This window comes from Syzygium oleosum, unplaced genomic scaffold, assembly GCF_021117445.2.
Source record: "Syzygium oleosum isolate NSW1041296 unplaced genomic scaffold, Sole_v2.1 Sole_v2.02, whole genome shotgun sequence".
NCBI classification, from domain to species: domain Eukaryota; kingdom Viridiplantae; phylum Streptophyta; class Magnoliopsida; order Myrtales; family Myrtaceae; genus Syzygium; species Syzygium oleosum.
In genome coordinates this window covers 14651678-14673464 of record NW_026607486.1, presented here as the reverse complement: position 1 = coordinate 14673464, position 21787 = coordinate 14651678, and the positions used below count along the sequence as shown (strand labels likewise).

The 21787-nt window shown below is 42.6% G+C and overlaps 3 protein-coding genes across 5 annotated transcripts; 1 reads left to right on the top strand and 2 right to left on the bottom strand.

The window, feature by feature from the left end:
• Positions 1–754: 754 nt before the first annotated feature.
• On the bottom strand, positions 755–4943 carry LOC115666865 (adagio protein 3). Its single transcript, XM_030588513.2, has 2 exons — positions 4528–4943; positions 755–2629 (listed from the first exon to the last, which is right to left on the bottom strand). Exons 1-2 carry the CDS (start codon positions 4866–4868, stop codon positions 1021–1023), a joined length of 1950 nt encoding a protein of 649 aa, XP_030444373.1. The 5' UTR covers positions 4869–4943; the 3' UTR covers positions 755–1020.
• A 5587-nt stretch (positions 4944–10530) lies between these two features.
• LOC115686902 (uncharacterized) lies at positions 10531–11487 on the bottom strand. Its single transcript, XM_030612322.2, has 2 exons — positions 11081–11487; positions 10531–10775 (listed from the first exon to the last, which is right to left on the bottom strand). Exons 1-2 carry the CDS (start codon positions 11441–11443, stop codon positions 10596–10598), a joined length of 543 nt encoding a protein of 180 aa, XP_030468182.1. The 5' UTR covers positions 11444–11487; the 3' UTR covers positions 10531–10595.
• Positions 11488–13426: 1939 nt separating this feature from the next.
• LOC115686861 (two-component response regulator ORR21) lies at positions 13427–21136 on the top strand. 3 transcript variants are annotated; one of them, XM_056308161.1, is made up of 7 exons: positions 14410–14479; positions 14611–14776; positions 16590–16742; positions 16821–17216; positions 17403–17479; positions 18820–20034; positions 20838–21136. In XM_056308161.1, the coding sequence occupies exons 3-6, from the start codon at positions 16676–16678 to the stop codon at positions 20032–20034; spliced, it is 1755 nt and encodes a 584-aa protein (XP_056164136.1). In that variant the 5' UTR covers positions 14410–14479; positions 14611–14776; positions 16590–16675; the 3' UTR covers positions 20838–21136. The 3 variants fall into 3 exon arrangements, with proteins under 3 accessions (XP_056164135.1, XP_030468132.1, XP_056164136.1); XM_056308160.1 differs by lacking the exons at positions 14410–14479; positions 14611–14776 and adding an exon at positions 13427–13789; XM_030612272.2 differs by lacking the exons at positions 14410–14479; positions 14611–14776 and adding an exon at positions 13851–14064.
• Positions 21137–21787: the final 651 nt, after the last annotated feature.

Genomic DNA, 21787 nt, shown 5'->3' with positions numbered 1-21787 from the left:
AAAAGAGAAAGGAAAAAAAAATTCGAAAAAAATATTAAAATATTATCACGTCACCGCCCGGCGCCGGCCGGCGTCCACGTCAGCTCCGGCCGGCCAAAATGACTAAATTGACTTAATTGCAAAAGGTTTAGGACTGAATTGGCCAAAAAAAAAGGTTTAGGACTAAATTGGTACAACTGCAAAAGGTTTAGGACTTTTTTGGTAATTTTCCCAAAGCAGGGTCCATCCTTAGCTTTTAGCAGGCCTTCGGTTCAAACCTGTGCAATTCCAGATGAACGGATTACTCACTCATGGCAATGGGGTTTAGCTTAGCAAAACTCGTAGCTCCAACCATATTATTTGTTGATAATCAGACGCGACGAAGATAGGGGTAGCAATAGCATGCCAAGTGTTAACCCGAAGACAACTCCAATGTATCCCCAAAGCAATAGAGCGAAGAGCCGCCTTATACATGTGCCAATCGACCACTACAAGATGCACTGCTTCGCAGGTCAAACAGGAAAGGTTGCCGACATTCGGACATAGATCCGGACCGGGTCTTCAGGGGGCTAACTGCAAATGGTCCCAAATTTTTGTTGATGATTAGGCATGGGGGCTCACACAGAGTCCCTTAAAAGAACCACCAAATCTATTCAATTGTAACTTTTTCCATGATGCATATGTCCCCCAATTACAACATCACCAGTAATAGATAATTCTGTATCGGTGACTAGACAAGACAGAACGGAGAAGTAACATGCAGACGAACAAGAAATGAGCTCTGTCAAACAAAGTAATAGCATGTTCACCATCTGTCAGAATAATGTACAAAGAGTCACCAAGTGAACAAGGCTAATTTTACACAAACGTGTCGAGGAAAAAGATGACAGAAACTTCGGATAAAGACACCAATTTACATTACCAGGAAAAGTAACTGGCGAGGGATGAAAGGGAGAGAAGAAAGCAGCACGCTCAAAAACTCTCTTGCAGGACTCAGCGCAAACCAAAGAAACTCAAGCGTCTTGTCGGAAATCACACAACTTAAGCAGCATCCATATCTTGCCTGCTTGCCAAGCACAGTTCATGCAATTCATTCAGGATCCATTCTTCCCCAGTATGACCGCCTAACACCAGAACTCGCGTTCCTCCAACAACACAGGTACTGTGTCCCCATGCGTATTTCGGTGGTTGCCCTGGAGCATTGAGAATCCTCCAAGATGGTTTCTCTTCGGAAGGATCCAATAGGAAGACTTGAGATGGTGAGTGCAAGCCCGCTATAGAACCACCAAAGATCAAAATCCTACCACAAGGCATGCTGACCGCCACATGGTCCAGTCTAGGAGGTGGGACCACAGCGCTTTGACTGCCGATGCTGTTCAATGCACTGCACTCCAACTGTCTCCACTGCGGCTCCTCATCATCCAAGTCAATGGTGTAGGCCTCGCCCGATCTAAGCCTCAAGTGCCCACTTTTTGCCAGCCCGCCAAACATGAGGAGTTTTGTCCTACCATAAACCGAGAGAGAATGTCCCAATCTTGACGGTGGAGCCCAAGAAGTCGGGATCTCCTTCCATGTAGGCTTGTCTGTGGTGAGATCCAATAAATAAGTGTCGCTGAGGAGTACTCCAGCATCAGTGCAACCACCGGAGACAACCAGCTTAGAACCCTCCACCGTGCAAGAGCTGTGCCAAGATCTAGGAAGAGGCGGGGTCCCACCCAAGACTTCTTTCCATGTCGGATGTTTTGCATCCAAATCCAGCACATACACGTCGTTGAGCAATCCTTGCCTCCCACAACCTCCAAACACCACCAACCACGATCCATTGAGGCACGAAAGTGTGTGGCCCCACCGGCCTGGGGGAGACGATTCCACACTCACACGTCTCCACTCTGGATTTGCAGCATCGAGGTTGAGCACAAATGTATCATCCATCGGCTGCATGTTAACCCCTTCACCTCCAAACAGCACAAGTCGATTCCCTGCAGCACAAGCACTGAAGTTGCACCTTGAAGGTTCCACCGCTCCTCCAACCATCAATTTCCTCCAGCAAACGGCTTCCAGAGTCGTTAATTCCCTAGCCAAACGTCCCCAGCCTAATTTCTCGGTCATCCTTTCCAAAGCGCCCGTGACGTCTCTTCCCCATGCATTTTGACAAACCATCTTCCTTAGATGCTCATTCTTTGTAAGGTGGCGAATCCTTCTACAGACAGATCCAATTGATGCCACGTCCCTTGGTGTTAGCCGTGACAAAATATTGTGCGCTAGAACTTCATCAGAAAGTTGAAGTATCCCACACATTTCTTGATGCTGTACAAAAGACAATGGCCCATCTGTTGGAGTGTATACAGTTGTCTGCTCACACTCGTTTTCGTAGGTCTCCTTGAAAACCGGATAAGATATGCAGTTCAGATCAATTTTTGCTTCAGAAAATATTTGAATGCCTATTACATGTGTGACTATTCCATCATCATCGTGTATTGGAGCTAGCTTTAACCTATTCACCAAAGGAGTGCCATCCTTCCTAAAATTGAGAAGCTCGCCTTGAAATTCAAGACCTTGCTCGAGACATCGTCTGATTTCAGAAACGACCACTGGATCAACCAAAGGATGCCGTCTCTGAGCACGAGGATCTCTGTATTGCAAGAATCGGCTGAAACGAAGGAGTATCACAAGAGTCAAAAGAGAAGCTAATAAACTCCCAAAAGCAACACAAACACAATACTCCAAACATAGCATGATTAATGATGTGTGTGCCTATACGATGGACATGAAAGAGAAGACAGTGCAAAAGACTCAAGATGTCAATCAAGAAAATCAAAAAATCATATAGTCTGGCCTGCCTGGGTTTCCCAATTTTACAACACACTATGGCACATAGTATAAGCAGTAGCGTGCTCAATCATTTCTCTCTTTGACAATGAGCCTTAACATTCATAAGACCGGTACGGCATCAATGACAATCTTGGGTGATCATAGCCCCATATAGTTCTCAAATCGGAACACTTGAAGAGCTTAAGCGAAAGCTGAGAAGATCATGTCTATATCATCTTGGGGAAATCAATGAAGATAAAAACATTATGTCCACCTTAAGTGTAAATCAATGGTCATATAAACTCCAGGTGAATGATCCATAATTACTTTCCAGGTGTAAGCTGTCTTGGGTGACTTCCATCAGGGCAACAGAAGAAAAATCAGCCAGTCAAAAGGATGTGATTAAAACCCCCGAACCAAAATGCTGATAACCATATTACCCAAACAAACAGAAAAACTTCAATCCACCGTACTTGCTTTGACATGTCAAGCAAATTCTCGTTATTTCCTCTTTGGCAATTGGACAAAATGTTTAAACCAATCCTCTTTTTGTTGTTAATACTGCTGGATCAACAAATTAGGTATTGCCACATATACTCATTTCTTAGAACAAGGCAATACATATAGTCAAGGAAAAAGCACATGGAAAGACACAATACGTGCGCTTCTTCTTAGTTAAAACTTGTCTACAGTACCCTAATATGCCCCCGTCAGCACCAAGTCTCGGACATAAGGCTAAAGATCATAACTCGATGTATCAATATGCATTTATTCTACTATCCACAAGTTTGTTTTGCACAATTACAGTGAAGAAAATGCCCCAATCCTTGCTTCACAAGCCCTCTGTGCCAAGCAAATACAGGTCCATATCTTACAAGGTTCGCATTCTAAAACAAGTCACAAACTTGTCAACTCAAATTTCTAACCAAGTTTATGAAACTTCCAAGGAAAAGTATATGGAATAGAGACCGGTTCCCCAGATTGGTTTAACAATTGATGCATCAAACTGCAAGCAAGCATTTCAACCAAGTGGGCCATATTAAACACCCCATACAAATTTGCCACATCATTCAATGTACCGACATTGGAAAATCTTTTCGCCATACCCAGAACTATTTATTTGGATATTTGGACAATCTTCCTCAAGGTAGGCAAGAAGGACCTAAGCTACGTGAAAGAAAAATGTCTATGTTGGGCTTCTTTACCTCGCACAACTTGATCTTCTCTTTTTAGTCCATACATACGGGTTTAAACAGAAAACAGGATTGCTTATGCCTGTCGTGTATTCTGATTGGTCTGCATATTAAGTACACTATATCTATATTACAAGACCACACAACCCAAATTGAAATTATCACTCCCGTAAAAAAATCTGCGGTATCGTAGGATGGTCCACCACTAAAACCTCCCTATTTTCACGCTCTCTGGTACACCAATTAACATCTCTCCCCTCCATATTCCTTCTTTCCTTTCAAATTCTCTCACATACCAAACGAGTAAACGCAAACCCTCCGAGAAAAATCGCTCCTTTAAAACAAATTTCAAACATCAAGACAACAAGCTCTCCTTCATTCTCCAGATGAAACCCAGGAATTCCTTCCCCAAACAGGAAAAAAAGGAAAGAAAGAAAAGAACAGAGCCCAGAAATTCTCTCCATTTTCACTACCCACCAGAACAACCAAGACATCGACAGCTCGAAGAGTCCACAGATCAAATCAACACGAGAGACCAACTCACCAATTCCGACCCAGGGCCTCGTCGGCCCTGTACCCGGTGAAGCTCTCGAAGACGGTGTTCACGTAAATGATGGGGAAATCGAGCTCGAGGGCGTCGGACACGACGAAGGACGTGGGCGTCAGCGGGTAGAAGAAGAGCCCGGGCTTGAGCGGGAGCTCGGTGTCCTCCTCCAGCTGCTCATCACCGACATCGTCGCCGTCGTCTTCCTCCACTCCATACTCCTCTCCCTCGAACGGGGCGACGTCCTCCTCCGCGACGACCCTGTACCGGCCGGCCTTGGAGCATTTGAGCCTCTTGCCGGACCCCTTCAGATGCTCCTCCTCTTCCTTGCTTGCCGCCATGGCGGGGGTGAAGAAGATTCTCCTGGTTTCTTCGCTGCGAGAGCGAGAGCGAGCGACGAAGAGAGAGAGAGAGAGGTGGGGTGGGGTGGGGTGGGGGGGGGACTTGGGTGAGGAACGAAGTGGTGGATGGAGTCATCGTGGGCACGTCCGCGGGCGTTTGACGGAAATGGTCCTGCTCGGATGTCTTAATTACGAGTTTGCCATCTCGCGCAGAAACCATGGTCAGACGAGTTCTACCACCACTTTTGAGTTATGACGAGCCATTTTTAATTTTTCGATCTCTTTCACATTTCTACATAGTAATAATCTAATTACTTATTAAAGGGTTGTGATCCGACACCATATATCATATTGAAACAGCTTTCTCGCCACATACTTAGGCCCCATTTAGTGCAGCTTTGAGAAGGGGCTTTCGAGCCACTTTTGAGTTATGACGAGCCATTTTTAATTTTTTGATCTCTTTCACATTTCTACATAGTAATAATCCGATTACTTATTAAAGGGTTGCGATCCGACACCATATATCATATTGAAACAGCTTTCTAGCCACATACTTAGGCCCCGTTTGGTTCAGCTTTGGGAAGGGGCTTTCGGCCTCGAAAGCCCCTTCTCAAAATGCTGAACCGTTTGGTTTGGCTTTCCGAGTCCGGAAAGCCGAAAGCCAGCATTTGGAATGCCGTTGGAATGTTGAAGCCTATTTTTCCCTTCCCAAATTGCTCTCACTCAAATTTCAATTTTCCGGTTTTGCCCTGTTACTGTTCATCTTCTTCACCGTGAGGGTGGCCGGCGAGGACGGATCTGGCCGGCGACGGGCCGGCGAGGTCGCCTGACCCAGGCGAAGACCGCCTGGGGTCGGGCGACCGCCCAGGCGACGTCGCCTTGGTCAGCGGTCACCTGGAGTCGCGCGACTCAGGCAGCGGTCACCTGAGGTCGCGCGACCATCGCCTGGGTCGCGCCCGCCTAGGTCGCGCGACCCAGGCGACCGCCGACCCAGGCGATGGCGCCTGGGCGGTCGCCGGACCCCAAGCGGCAGTCGCCTAGGTCAGGCGACCTCGCCGGCCCCTCGCCGGCCCTTCGCCGGCCAGATCCGCCCTTGCCGGCCCTTCGCCGGCCACCCTCGCCGGCCACCCTCATGGTAAAGAAGATGAACAGTAATAGGGGCAAAACCGAAATATTAAGAACAAAAATTGCCAAAGCCCTTTGCAAAAAAAAATTTACCAAACACTATTTAGGCCAAAGTAGCTTCACAAATTTTTTTTTACCAAACACCACTTGCATTTCCCCAGGTGGCTTTCACCTAAAGGTATTTGCATTCCCTCAAGTTGCATTTAAAAAGTCGAACCAAACGGGCCCTTAGTATTCCTATTCTGATAGAAGATGGATCAATTACATGAGAAACGAATGGGCTTCTTTTTTTTTTTTTTACCAAATGCCTAGTTGATGAAATTCTCGGGGTCGCTAATGGCGGACTAAAGGGGTTACTAATAAAGCAATTTTTATGAGCTGGGATTGTTGATCCGTAAAAAAGACCGAAATATCATATGCGCGGATCTCACGTATAGCCGTTAATTTTACAGCCGCCTCCGTCACTTTTAACACGAAGATCAAATGTTCAAACCAAAGTAAATAAAAGAGTCGACCGTCATATGTTTAATATTAAAGATTTATTCAGTTCTACATGTGCGGTGCCCGCGGTCTCCTGGGGGGGGGAGTGGCAGTTCGGTAGTTATTGGGGAAGGGGGAGGGCAAGGATGCGGGGGAGGAGTCCACGTCGGTGCGGGGTGAGGACCACGTGGCAGGGCGGGATATTTCGGGAGGAAAATATCTTCTCAGGGAGAGGGGAACCGGCCACCATCGGGCCTCCACGTCACCAATATCTTTGGTCAGAGCCCGAAGATATTTTTCGCTTTCGGCTTCTCGCTCGCTCCTTTCGGCTCTCCGAAATCCAATGGACTGCCGGTGTTGGCTGGTGGTGCTTGGTGGTGTCAGCTGTAATATGCTGTTGCCCACCCCCCGCTTTCGCTTGGCTCGACTCGGCCCGCTCCAAGATATGATGAAAAATATCTTCGATTCCATTGAAGCCAAACTTCCATACAAAAATCAAACCTTTAATATATGTGATTTAGTGCTCGCTTGTTTCGCGAAAATTATGATATTTTCAGAAAAAAAATTTCCATTGTTTGGCTAAATATTGGAAAATGATTTGGAGTTGTCTTTTTTTTTTTTCTTTTGCGTTTAGCAAGGAAAATCTCATTTCGTTGAAAAGTACTAGCATTGAGGCCGAGCATGCTACGTGGCATGACCGCGATGACGTGAACAATTTCTGTAATTGAAAGAAATTGATTTTTTGAAATAATTTTTTTATTCTTTTCTTTCCTTTTTTTTCTTCTTTTATATATTCTTTTTTTTTTTCTTTTTCCTTCTTTCTCTGTGGGTCTCTGGGCCGCGACGACGGCCAGCTACCGACCACAGGTGAGGTCGACCCTTGCTGGGATCTGGCGAGGTCGAACATCGCCGGGAGCTCGCCGGAGGTTGGCAAGGTGGAGCCTCGCCCGAGACCGGCGAGCTCAATCTCACCTAAGGCCGGCAAGCTTGATCACGTCGGGCCTTAGCCGAGGTTGGTCCACGCCCGTGGCCGGTCACCAACCGTCGACGAGGCCTGGCAGGCTCAGTTTTGATATTACCAATCACAGATGTCCCGGGCTCAACTTCGATGGTCTCAGACTCGGCCTAGATGGACCAGAGCCAGGACGTCGAGGACTCGACTCCGCTGCCAAGAGCCCGAGAACGAGTCTCGGGGTTTCCATGCCCAAGTGTTGAGTTTCTTGTTCAAGTGCTGATACCTAATCATATTTTGAAAAAATAATTTTTGATTTTTTAAAGAAAAAATCATTTTTCTGAATTTAAGTTTTGATAGAAAAATATTTTCTGTTAACCGAGAAAATATTTTCGGTTGACTTATTTTCCTAAACAATCCAAATGCTAGAAAAATTAGGAAAATATTTTTCCAGAATATAATTTCCGTGAAACAAAAGGACGAAAATGAAAAAAATTAGAGTCATGTTATGAGGTAAATTCGATTATTTGAAAACTCTACACGTTGCACGATTAAGCACTTGACCCCACTGGGGATAAACTCTGTCGGAAATGAAAGCTCTTCCTTTAAGAATAAATTGATGGCCCTAAGCTTGCGTTCTAAACTTTGTGAATTTTCTCGATATTAAATGTACCTGATTTTTCATACAGATTTGCACCTTTGCGCATTGAGAAAAGTAGAAAAAAGATCGATCTATCAACTTTGAGAAAATAAATTGTAGACACAATTTCTTGCTTGTCCAATAATGTTCTATGATCCCGAACTCCGGATGATTATGAGATGAAGCCTTTTGAGTACGATCCAAATATATCATATTATTATAGGTAGAGCATAACGTCGAAGTCAACCAAACAAACCACTCTTCTTGTCTAAGCATGGTACCTGATTTTCTTTTGCTTAGCCATGTAACAGGACTCCAGTTATTCCGACAAAGCCTGCTATGATTATCGTAGGTTTAGAGCTTCAAAACATCTTCTTTTTTTTTTTGGTCAAACTTCAAAACATCTTACTTATACTTGTGTCCATTGTAAAGTTGCTGGCCATAGTTTTTTTTTTGGGTCGAATGTTGATGGCCATAGTTCATTCTAAGGAAAATGACACAAATGGTCCCTGAACTTTGGTCAAATGTACAATGTGATCCCTGAACTTTTAATTTGTTCAATATAATCCCAAATCTTTAGCCCGATGTATAATATCGTCCATAAACTTTCGATTTGTTCAATGTGATCCCTGAACTTTTGATACATATTCAATCTAATTCATAGATTATATAAAATTGTTCAATGTTGTCCATGAACTTGAATCAGTGAAAGGATGATATTGAACATTTTCATATAGTCCAGGGACTAACTTGAACATGTACTAAAAGTCTGGGGACCACATTAAATAAATTAAAAGTAAAAGGATCACATTTTATATTGGGCTAAAGTTCAGGACCACATTACACATTGGGTCAAAGTTCAGGGACTATTTTTGTCATTATCCCTTCATTCTAAAATAAATAATTTATAATTCTAAGAAAGATTAGCTTCAATTAGGCTAATGTTTGATTTTGTGAGCTTTATAACTTTTAAATTACAAAATGTATTTATAATTGTATCCATTTTGATTCTAAAGGATCTTCGCAAAGTTTGAAGCGAAGTTGAGGGTCATAATCTTTTGAATTAGGCATTGTTCATATTCGTGCAGTAAATGAGTCATATTATCACAAAACTCTATTCCCACTATTTTAAAATAAGTTACAGTAAAAACGATAAGGAAATACTTAATTGCCCATCAACTCTAACATAAAAAGGAGTCAGGATGACAGTTTAAGAGCTATCCCTATACCAAATGTTTTTATCACATCAAAATGTCTTGCGGAATAGGATCATACAATTGACCACAATCACCAAATTAATGGAGAAACAAAGAAAACAATACATTAAAATTTACATGGTTCGCTCGAGTTGAGACCTACATGCATAGGAAGAGTAGCAGGAATAAAGTCACAATGAACAAGAAGATCACAAGCTTAGGACCAAGTCTCTCAATCTCAAGCCCACCCCCGATACCCATTGTTTCACACCATCTCTCACAATGCTATCCTCTCAAAACTTATCAAAGAGCAATCCTAGAAACTCTCAAGAGGCTCTTGCGTGTAATGTATGTAAAACCCTCGCAAAATAGGCTTTTGAACGAGTCCTAGTGCACTTGGGCTTATGCAAGCACTTGGCCAACAGCCCAGGCCCTTGTGCTCATATGCCTGGCCGTCCTTGCCTCCTTTAGAATCCTCGCCAACCCTCCTCAGGCATATCCACATATTCGAGCTTCAATCATCCCTCGAGGCTCGAATCATCGGCCGAGACTCAAGACAAACTCAACAAATCTTCTCCTTGACTCGAGTTTGCAGCCAAGTCCTAGTCTTGATTCGTCACTCCGTATTACTAATCACCTGGTCAAGTTGCCGGCTAGCCTTGAGGCTGCCTAGCCAACCCTGCGAGTGCACTATTCATAAACCGTAGGCGGTGCAGAAAAGAGGACGCTCTACCAGGAGCTCAAGAGATGTCGTAAACTCGACAGAGACTCGTTTTGAAGCCCATTTTTAGAGAGTTTTACATATATTACACATCAGAGCATCTTGGAAGTGTGTTTGGGATTTCATTCGGTGAGTTTTGATAAGAAAACATTGTGAGAGATTATGTAAAACATTTAATCCATTAAGAATCGCATTTTTTTAAAAGAGAATTGATGTAGCTCAAGAGGGCCAAGTGCCTCGTCAAGATGAATAATTAGAAACTCCATTCAATCCCCTCAGATTTATTAGTGAGCCTACACGCTATCGTCATGCTAAATGTGATACATACATACAAACTCTTCCTCTTTGAATTTCCAACTAGTTTCTAATATCTTTAACTTTGGAAACCACACTAACCCACCTCGTATCTCAAGTGAATACTCCGTGCTCTTAAATTACGTTTTCCTCCGTAGGATATGATAATTAATGTGACGTAATATATAATACATTTCTAGAATAGCAAGGAAAAAAGAGAGAAAATCTTGAAAAATGCAAAACAAAAAAACAAGAAAACAAAAAGAAGTTCAATTGCATTCTCTCTAAAGAGGGAAGAATTGATACTGCAAGAGTATTTTCATTCGGGTGTGAGAACTTGCTTGAAATTTTCCCATGTCAATCCTTTCTCAATGTACTCGACGTTAGAAGGGTTGAAAGGTCCTTTGATTCTGTCGATCGACTTGATTCGTGCCTTCGCCGGAAGAATGCCTCTCGACGGATCCGGCGATGTCCCATAGCTCAAGCTTGAAGAAAATCCCTGAAAATTAGTTTTACACTACTAATTTTATAAATAGCAACCAAGCATATATGATTTAGTACGTAATTTTCCCCCCTCCATATCTCCTAGAAATTGAGCCAAAGGGTGCAACTGTACTGCTCTTCTACGCTTATTATTTTCATAGTGAAATTTATACCCGCACTAATATGAGAAGTACGATTTCCCAGTCAAAGTGTCGCCAATGTTAACTTCTAAACGTTCCTCAGAAAGATCAATAACGATTCAGTTCGGTTCATTTAAAGATCGTTTCGTCTCCATCCAACATAAACATTCGATGGACTGACCTTGTAGATGAGGACTTCTACTTCCTCTCCGTCCACAGCGGCATGCACCACAAGAGCTTCCCCTCTTGCGGACTGGCTGTACAATTCCAACATCGCAATCTCCTCGTTGTGGCCGTACTCTTCCCCATCGCTTCCGTCTTCCTCACCCTCCTCCTCCTCCTCGCCGCCGCCGTACCGCAATGACCTCCGCCTCGCGGCACACCGGATGGTCGTGTCGTGCAGACGGCTCTTGCATGGCTTTCGAGCTCCGAGGGTGAGCTTCGTCCTCGTGGACGAGCAAGGCTGTTCGTGAGTGGTTGGGATGCTTGGGAGCTTGGGCTGTGAAGGAAGAAGGGTCGCCCATTTGCCTAAGTTGTGAAGCATTTTTGTGTGTGTGTGAGTGTATGGTCAAACGTTGTAGTTCTGAGGATAAGGTCATGTCGTGACCTATTAGTTGAAGTTGGGGAAGAACCACAACCTACTCTAATTTGACTTTTTCTTATGCTTTTTTTTCTTTTTTTATGTTTTCTCCGAAAATTTATAATGTACAACAATCTCGCGACTTTTAGAGAAATGTGAGACAAGCTTAAATGATTTGATAGATGACTGCTTATATATTTTGAGGGCGTATTATCTTAAAATATTGGAAGGATACAACGTTTATATGATTCGCCATGGACTAGGTGAGCTTTCACTATTAATGCGATGCGTCTACACAAGATGTGATTGATATCTCATGCCTCATGTGAGATCGTAACATTACAACCGACTTGAATTAGTCATCGCCCTCATCTAGAAAGTGGCATTAGCCTAGAATCAATCCTTGACTCAAGATTTGCAGAAGGACAATTGTGACAACTATAAATTCCTAACACACATACACGCGACGCCATTTTCATGAATTGAGTTTTATCTTTATTTTGTTCACACTTTACCCCGATGCCTAAAGCCCCGCTTTTAAGCAGATTCAGTTAAGACAAAGAATTTAGACCATGACAAATTGGAGTAATGACAGAAAATAAATTGTGGTGAATTTTCTGGACTTGGCTAAGAGTGTTGTTGTAGTAAAAAAAAAAAAATTCGCCCTTTGGATTGGCCTTGGGCCTGTCCGATCAAGCCTAGGCCATCAGAGGACTCGGGGGTGGATAACCCATTTCTTGTGCTAGGCCCAGCTTCATACCTCTATCCAAGCGCAAGCCCCGGATCGGCCCTTGGGGTCCTACCCGGAGCAGTTCGCCCCAAAGGGTGACTAGCCCTATTTAGGGAGCAACTCCCCGGCATCAAACGGGGTGGGTGAATCGGGTAAAAAATGATACGATCCAAATTGACCCATTCAATTCGTGTTGACTCATTTTTCATGGAATGCAAATCTAGTGACCTATACTCCCGATTAGACCTGTATTACTAAAACATTCCATGTTTAACACAATCTAGGAAAACTCATATCCAAACTAATGTGAAAGCATGGAGTGAATGAAGAGAGAGTCTTGGAGACGAGTTGAATCTAAGTAAGTTATGAATCCATTTAACATGTATATTATTTTGGGCTTTACCGTTCTAAATCCATCTACGATTCATTTATTGAATATAACTAACTCATATAACAACACAACCCATCAAATATCGGTCAGCCCTATGGTGGAGGCATGTCACCCTAATCCCGACACGCTCCGTTCTCTTTTTTTCATTTCATGACACGTGGACCTTCGAAAGGTCCTCCTAAACCCAAATCAGAGAAGGCTTCTTGTCGCGATGCGCGAGTTCGACCGTCGACTCCGACGTCGCTCTAAACATATCGGAAAAAAAATGATGCTTTTGACATGTATCCCTTGGGATCTAGGTTGTATCCAAATATTGGTGCTTGCCGCTTGCTTGCCGCTACTACTAGGCTACCAGCTCCCCTCCGAAAACGGCGACGTAGCAGGACGGGGAATGGGACTCGAAGACGAACGGAGATGACACCGCACGCGAGGGGGGATCGCGCGTGGGACTGGAAGTGGAGGTGGGGGCCCACAATATCCCATCGACTGCCGCGCCGCAATTATTGGCGCTTTCCTCTCCTCTGCCCGCGTCAACTCTCCTAATCAACAAACCTTAATAATCCCAATTAAAATTGTTAAGAAAAAAAAATTCGCAGCAGCAGGAGGAAAAATAAAATAATGAAAAAAAATCTTATCCACGCCGAAATGCTTGGTTATTGGTGACGTCATAAATCGCGGCGGCGCGTGAGGTGCGCGCGGGAGGCCCGCGCACGACGCCGGGGGCTTTCGTTTTCGCTTTAAGAAGGAACTAATCAACGAAATTAAGAAAAATAAATAAATTAAATGAAAATGAAAATGAAAAAAAAAAGGGGGGGCGCTTCCGTTGGGAAGGCCAGAAGAGTCGGTAGCAGTGATTGTTAGTATTTTATCGAGACGACTTCAATGGCGTCCCCCCTCCTCCTCCTCCTCGTCATGACCTCATCATCACCGTCATCATCTCCTCCTTCCACCGCTCGTCAACCACCGCGCCGTTCCTGAGTCCCTCCCCTACCGACCTCTCCGATTCCGGCGACCGCCGGAGGTTCCCGTCCCGTTCGCCTCGCTCTTGCTGCTCGGAATCCTAGGGTTCGTTCCCGCCTCCAGATCCGTCGATGCTCGGGCTCGGCGTCGGCGTCGTCGTCGTCGTCGGCTCCTTGGTCTCCCTTCTGCGACGATCGGGGAATGGCGCTTCCTAGTTTCGCGGATACCGGTACGCGCTAGGGGCTCGGGCGTTCTTTTTATTCGGGTTTCGAGGGGGAAGGGGGGGGGGGGGTTCGGTTCGGGCGATGGATGCCTTGCGGAGAGGAGCGGTTCAGCCGCCGGCGGCGGCGGCGGCGGGATACGGCCCGCACGCCTCGGGCAGGGGCGGCGGCGATTTGGCCGTGCCTGATCAGTTCCCGGCCGGTCTGAGGGTCCTCGTGGTGGATGACGACCTCATTTGCTTGAAAGTGATGGAGCAGATGCTTCGCCGCTGCGCGTATAACGGTAGATTGCTTACCCCGATTTCGTTTATTTCGTCCGCTCTCGTTTTCAGTTCGTGTGTGAATTTTTCAATTTTGCAGTCGTCTTGGTGAGTCGGAAAGGTTTTCTGTCAGGTTAATTACTCTTAGTTCTCAAGTAACCATTTCGTGCTTGACTGTGGAGCAGGGACCATGGTTCGGCCGAGGTCCAACTTCCAAGTGCTTAAGTAGGGATCGATAGGGTAATTGATGTCCATGGAAGTGGGTTGTTGGGAAAGTTGGCATGCTCTTTCATTTCAAAGCAATTGGTCAGCTATATTTCTAAGTATGTTTGCTAGTTGTAATAGATTGACAGAGCGAGAACAGATGACAGATTGCTCAATCTTAGGTGCGCAGCTTCTCTTGATGGATCAAGGCTGAAACTATGTTGGGAATCTGAGGTAGTGGAGTTAAGCATAACCTGGAATATTTAGGTTTTGAGTGGCGATGGCATTTTGTTGGTAACTTCATTTGTTACTACTTATTGTCAGGATTTAGGAATGATATCATCTCCATTTCATATGCTGTGAAGTGCTAGGGCATTTTTGCTGTAGAGAAGGTGGGTATAAATGACCAAGAACCATACAATAAAGAAAATGAAACTGTTTGAGGAAAGGGACTAATCTGAAGCTGTTCTGTGGGTCGCGGGGATCAACTTTCTTACCACTAACTGTTCAATACCAACAATCTCAGCAAATGTGAGAAGTAAAATTTTTTAACTGTTATTGCTAGACTTCTGTAGTTCCATGTATATGTGAAGTATACTGCCTTCATCTATTCGAGTAAAATGATAACTAAAATAGCTGAAGTGTACAGTTATTGTCCCTCATGTTCTGCATAGGTACAACGAGGAATCATACTACTATGACAACTGTGGAATAGTAACGGAGTTTGCGATAAAACAAATGGATTTGAAATTGTGATTGAGAAGAAAGAGCTACTGTCAAGATAGGAAGCGGGCATTTTGTCAAGACCTTTTGTTTTTTAGACCTTTCGAAAATCGTGTACATGCAATTAGCCCTGTAGATGAATTCCAGCCTTTACAACTCAACAGTTAGTGTCACCTTTTTCATTTGGCAGATTGTGAAAACTTGAGGAAAACGTGAGATTGGATGACAAATGAATGATTAAAATAGTATTATAACTGACAGTATCTTTGGTTTGGGAGACTTGGTGGGAAGAGAAGAGATTTGAGGGAGGGACTTGTAGAGTGCATTGTTTGGTTGATTTAACTGGAAGGAGTTGAATGGATATAGAGAGATACTTCTTTGCTCTCTTGTTAGTTTTATGTAACTTCTGAATTCCTCCAGGTCTCTCCAAAAGTTGGATGATTGGGATGGATTTGATTGCTACTTATCATTTAGGTCACTTTTGTTTGATCTATGTTTATTTCCTTTGTTGCCGTTTCATTCTCTCTATCTCATCCAAACTACTAGAAACTTAAATTCATTCTTTTCTGTTCCCATCTTTTCTCTAGTGATTATTTCGATGCTTTCTCTTGTTTCCAAATCATGCCATCCAAACATAGGGTAAGAATCCATAAGTGGTTGATGGAGAATGTTTGAAAGCATCCAGGAATGGAAACAAGTCGTGTAGCAAAAAATGAGGAGCATGTTTGGTCATGGTCTGGATGGTGGCATGTAGCATTTAATCATCCATAGAATCTGGTTCTCTAAAAGGCAAAGTGCCAAAAAAACTGTCACTACCTGAAAGCTGCATTGTGTTGGTTGACCTTTTGTTACAAATATTTCTTTGAAGGAAGCATTTGAAACGGAAGCTGGAAAACTTGTTTGAGGCAATTCACACCTTGAATGTTAATTTTATTGAAAAAAAAAGATGGAGGTAATTGGTTTCAGACAAGCAAAGGAAGAAAAGTTGCATGAGCAGGGATATGTTCATCTCTTGTTCTTTTACTTGGTAGTGAAATGAGAAAGAGGAAAAGAAATAATGGAAGAATGCACGGTCTTAAACAATGATGTCTTGATGGTAGATATACAAGGTATGCAAGCAGACAAAGCTCCTCAAAATTGAGGTTATGATTTTGAGGTGCTTCTCTGGTTGCAGCCTATTTATACTTTGTACGTGTACAGTACTATGAGGTCATTAAATTTTTCAATGGAATAAATTTTTACCTTATTTTGTGGAAACCAATTCGTATCCTAAAGATCATGTAAAGAATGAGAGAATTGCTATGTCATAATCTCTACACCACCTATATCACATCGTGGAAGTACTCACTAGGGCATCTTACACTTTTTTTTCCTAATAGTGTAGTTAGATGCCCTTTTAATAAACATTGCTTGGAAAAAACTATTGTTAAAAAAAATGATGTGTGGTGCCACAATCTGCAGTTCGTTCCTTTTTTCTCCTTCTTTTTGGTTTAGCAGAGCCATAATCTTCTGGCTGACAATCTATATGATAAATATGCAACTAGTTCACAATTAAGAGGTAGCTAAAATTTGGGTGCATAAACTCTGGTGAACTCTTTTGATGACTTTTTGTTTGATGCAGTTACAACTTGCTCCCAGGCAACTGTGGCATTGAATCTTCTCCGAGAGAAGAAAGGCTGTTTTGACATTGTTTTAAGTGATGTTCACATGCCCGATATGGATGGTTTTAAACTCCTCGAACATGTTGGGCTCGAGATGGACCTTCCTGTTATTAGTAAGTATTATTTTGTTTGCTTGAGATATGGATTTCCCTTTTGTTATGAAAACCAAATTTGACAAAATCCTACTGCAGTGATGTCTGCTGATGGAAGCACGAATGCTGTTATGAAAGGAATCAGACACGGAGCATGTGATTATCTTATAAAACCTATTCGCCCTGAAGAGCTTCAGAATATATGGCAACATGTTGTTAGGAAAAAATGGAATGGAAATAAGGAGATTGAACATTCAGGAAGCCTAGAAGATAATGATCGGCATAAGCGAGGAAGTGATGATGCTGATGGTTCTGCTGTTAATGAAGGGGTGGAAGGCTTGTTGAAATCCCAGAAAAAGCGCAGCATTGCTAAAGAAGAAGATGATCCTGAATTGGATAGTGACGATCCTTCTACATCAAAGAAACCACGTGTAGTGTGGTCGGTGGAGCTCCATCAACAATTTGTCAGTGCTGTAAACCAACTTGGAATTGACAGTATGGTCTTAGACTGTGATTTTGTGCTTTGTTTTCTTTGTGTGCTGGTTTTATGATGATATGAAGGAACTTAAAGTAGAAATAGTGAAGGAGGTATCCTCATTATAGTTTTCAGGACATAAGCATCATCAAAGTTGTAGCCACTGTTTGCTACCTCTGAATTGGTTCCTTTGGTTTCTTTTTCAGAGGCTGTGCCAAAACGAATCCTCGAATTGATGAATGTTCCTGGCTTAACTAGGGAGAATGTTGCAAGTCATTTGCAGGTTTGTTTACTTCTCCTTCCCCACATGCCAGTCAGTTTTCATTGGCTGTATATCGTTTCTTCTATGTTGATAGCTCTATCAGGGAATGGTGACCAATATACTCTTGTGAGAAACATCTAGGCCTTGTGTCAAAAATTTAGAGGCCCGAGTAGTCGATGTGTATTACCAAGTCATTTTTCTTCTTTCATGTCAAAAGAAATTCTTATACTTTGGCACTTTAAGACAGATACTAGACTAAACTGCTAGAAATAAGGCAGGCTTGGGGGGTTCCAGATAGGCGTTGCATAGGGATGAAGGTGAACTTTGTCTAATCAGTAGGATTTTTGGCAGTTGTAGCTGAAAATCCTTGATGGCAGAGCTGTTTTCCTGATGTTCCTAGTAGTATAAATGAAATGTTAGAGCATTTTTTTGACATACCACTTGAGTATTTCTAGCTGCTTGTAATTCCCTTTTTGATAAATTGCTGAATTGCTTGTAAATTAAAGAAACGCAGCTTTTGAATTTTTGATGCTGAAGAACTTGATTTTATGGATTTTAGGTCAGTGTAGGTTTCACTTGGATGAGGCTTTAATTTCTTTGGATATGTTTGACAACTGAAAAGGAACCTATTGCTGAGTTGCATTGCTGCATCAGATCAAAATGTTAGGTTAGCTTTGATTTGCTTGCTGAAGTCTAAATCGGCTGGAGATATCTGGGACAGTTCCCTTTTTCTGATTAAAGTAGCTGAGGGGAAGATGTGAGGATTCTATATAGTTCAGAATTTTTTCAATGCAGAGGCTATTTAATAGCTCAAATCATTTTATTTTCTGAAAAAAAACCATTAAATCACATGTTACCTCTTAGCTGTATCTCGGGTTTATAAGAATTGTTATCAAGCCATTTGGTTATTGGTTGAGGAATAGAGGTTGGATCTTGATGAGAAGTTACCATCAGATCAACTTTGGTGTTTTTGATCATTTTATAGTGATTATTCAGTTAAGAATGAAAAGAGGTGGCGTAGAGGCAAGTAGGAATGGTTGTGAACTTGTTAAAGGGAATGGTGTTGTCGCAATGACATGCAACTTACATTATTGGTCAATCACCATAAAAAACTTTGAATTACTTAACTCGTTATTATGCTCGCAATTATTTCTTTTTACTTCCTTTCATACTGATGTAGCATGAATAAATTCTTGTTTGTAGAAATCAACGGTTTTGCAGAAACTGGTTACTGTTGTAACCATTTGAACTGAACACGATATTATTTTTTGTCAGTTGCACAGAATGTCTAGTTGATCTAGTTTTTGTATTATCATCTTGTCTGGGTACTGAGTTTTGCTTGCTGTGTCAAACAATTTCAGAAATTTAGGTTGTATTTGAAGAGATTAAGTGGAGTAGCTCAGCAGCAAGGTGGGATATCTAGTTCATTCTGCGGACCTGGAGAGCCAAATGTCAAGTTGGGGCCCCTGGGAAGATTTGATATCCAAGCTTTGGCAGCCTCTGGTCAAATTCCTCCACAGACATTAGCAGCACTGCAATCTGAGCTTTTGGGTCGACCAACAAGCAACCTAGTGTTACCGTCATTTGATCAGCCAACTCTCTTACAAACTTCCCTGCAGGGATCCAAGTGTCTTCCTGTTGAACATGGTGTGGCATTTGGTCAGCCTCTGATTAAATGCCCATCTAATGTCTCCAAGCAGTATCAACAGTCCATTCTATCGACTCAGGATGCTCCTTCGGGATTTGGACCATGGCAGGCTACTAGCCTTAGTATGGTTGGAAACAATAACATTGTCGCAGGGTCAAGTATTCAGAGTAATAACACTTTGATGGATATATTTCAAAGACAGCAGCATCACTATCAGCAAAAGCAGCAATTACAGCAACAGCAGCAGCAACAACAACAACAACTACCACAACAGCCTCTCCCAGAGCCTAGCCGTTTAATTAATGTGCAACCATCTTGTCTCGTTGTTCCCCAGTCATCAGCTGGTTTTCAAGCAGCGGGTAGTCCTGCTTCTGTAAACCAGAGTTCCACCTTCAATAGAAGTACTGTCATTGACTACAGTCTTCCATCATACCAAGGCAATACTGCTTTAAATAATGGTCTGTCCTCGGATAAAGATCTCAAAACCTCTGGTGTACTTAGTGGTTACTCTGTACAAGGTTCCATATCACCGACTTTGTCATCTAGTTCGGCGAATGCTGACAGTAGCAATAGCTGCCAACTTCGGAATCCATCTGCAAAATATAACATCATTGGACAAGCACCAGGTGCTGTTTCTAATTTTTGCAATATCCAGGGTTCTTACGATGCTAAGTCAGGTGAAGCCATTGATCAAGGACCGCTAAAGAATCTAGGATTTGTTGGTAAGGGATCAGGCACCCCAAGTTTCTTCACAGTTGATGAATATGGACCACAATTGAAACACATATACAGTGGAAAGGTCCATCTGGAGAATGGTGCGAGTAGAGTCAAACAAGAACCGAGCTTTGACTTTGTGGATGCAAAAGTGTCTATCCCAGTATTGGAGCAACTTTCTTCGAATGATCTTATGAGCGTTTTCACGGACTAGGTAAAGTTTGTTTCTGTTTTGTTATTCTTCTGTCCAGTTTCCTATGCACATCATATTGTCAGAAATCATGACTTTACCTATTATATTATGTTCTTTAGTTGCGTCTTTCCTATTGTTCTGGAATCTTCACTTTCCCCCTCGGCGTAGGACCTTGATCAATTTTGTTGCTATATTATAGACAGCCTTCTGAGAATGTAAGCTGTCTCAGTGGATGTTCCTGCATCCCTCTGTATTAATATCCACTTTTTCCCTGGACATAGGACCATGTCACCTTGATGGATTTTTGTTAACAAATTGTGGTTGCTGACTTTGTCAAATATGGTCAGCAGTGAACTTGTTATGAGGTGGCGGTAAAATTGAATGAGTGTGCAAAATCATTGACCTTTTCAACAACTCCCCCTTTTTTTTTGGTCAGATTTCAACAACTCCCTTAAAACTATGTTTTTCCAGCACAATATTTATGAGAAACTGCAAGGGTCGTTCTTTGCTTCTCTGCAGGCACTTGTTAAATTATGACTGCTGAATTGCCGCCTGTCCAAGGAATCTCACACAGCAGTAGTTTTCTTCATTGTGCTCCCACTTTAGTACAATTGGCATTATGTCCACTATATGCAAGCTGGGAATTGAAGTCTTTACCTGTCATTTAATTCACATGGTTTTTGACTTACGAATTTGCAGTCAGTATTAGTTGAAACTTTTTGCACATGTTGGTCCTTCATAGCTATCTGATTACCTAAGCCTTGACCCTCTTTTGCGATAACCATAGTTACATGCAATTGGCTAACAAATTACCCTTTCCACAGGATACCTCTGCTGCTTGATTGGTTTGGAGGCTCCGTTCCATTTGATCGAGAAGCACAGATTTATCCACTTCTTGGGGTGGAGCGGATTCTGGTTCGACACTGTAATGTTTTCTTCTAGAGATTTTACTAATTGTTCCCGAACCACGTGTATAAATGCATTTCATTAAACTTATGGGTAGTTCTGAGGTCAAAATAAGTTGTATTTAATATTTAGGGGCTTGGTTTCACCTCTTGGTGTCACATTTGACTGATGTGTAGTCATTTGGACTAGGATGTCAATATCCATTTATTCATTGTCCTACTTCTTGAGCTGTGTGATACTGAAGCTGCTGCTGTCTTTCCTCGAGATGCAGAAAACTGTTTGTAACCTTTTGGTGCTTAGGCTGGTTTTGCCGCCACGACCACCCTCTGACGGGATTGCTTCAAACGAGCAAATCTCAATCTTGAGATATCTTTTCACTTTCAATTACGTATTCTATTGCTCGGTTTGTTTCTTCCGAAGAAGTGCGATTGTCTTCCTCCTCTGAACTGAGGACATATTTGATCTGGGAAAAAAGAAGTGGGATAGGACTTTTTTTATTTTTTGAGGGGGGGGGGGGGGGTCGAAAGATAGGACTTATATCCAGCATGTTTAATTGGCATGTGGAGAAGCTACTTTGTTGATGGATTAAAAGTTAGTTCCCTCATGTAGAATAACTAATTACATGACAGAAATTCCTAGCTATATAAATTCTCTAATGGTTATTTTTTTCTATAGGACCTTTCTAAAGTTACTTGTGCAGTCAAGACGTCGTAGCACTTGTGGAATAGTTATTGGCGATCAACATATGCGAAGTTGCTTTTTTTCAAATCGTGCAAGTGTTGCTAATTAAAGATGAATAGACTATAAGGATTTCTATTAAAACTTACTACCAAATGCGATTTTGTAGTATTTCTGTAACTTTTCATTG

Coding starts and splice junctions, on each gene's coding strand:
- LOC115666865 (XM_030588513.2), bottom strand. CDS start 4,868: ATGGCGGCAAGCAAGGAAGAGGAGGAGCATCTGAAGGGGTCCGGCAAG. Junction 2,630..4,527: donor GAGGCCCTGGGTCGGAATTG/GTGAGTTGGTCT, acceptor CCTTCGTTTCAG/CCGATTCTTGCAATACAGAG.
- LOC115686902 (XM_030612322.2), bottom strand. CDS start 11,443: ATGCTTCACAACTTAGGCAAATGGGCGACCCTTCTTCCTTCACAGCCC. Junction 10,776..11,080: donor TAGAAGTCCTCATCTACAAG/GTCAGTCCATCG, acceptor ACTAATTTTCAG/GGATTTTCTTCAAGCTTGAG.
- LOC115686861 (XM_030612272.2), top strand. CDS start 13,866: ATGGATGCCTTGCGGAGAGGAGCGGTTCAGCCGCCGGCGGCGGCGGCG. Junction 16,743..16,820: donor GATGGACCTTCCTGTTATTA/GTAAGTATTATT, acceptor ATCCTACTGCAG/TGATGTCTGCTGATGGAAGC. Junction 17,480..18,819: donor ATGTTGCAAGTCATTTGCAG/GTTTGTTTACTT, acceptor AAACAATTTCAG/AAATTTAGGTTGTATTTGAA.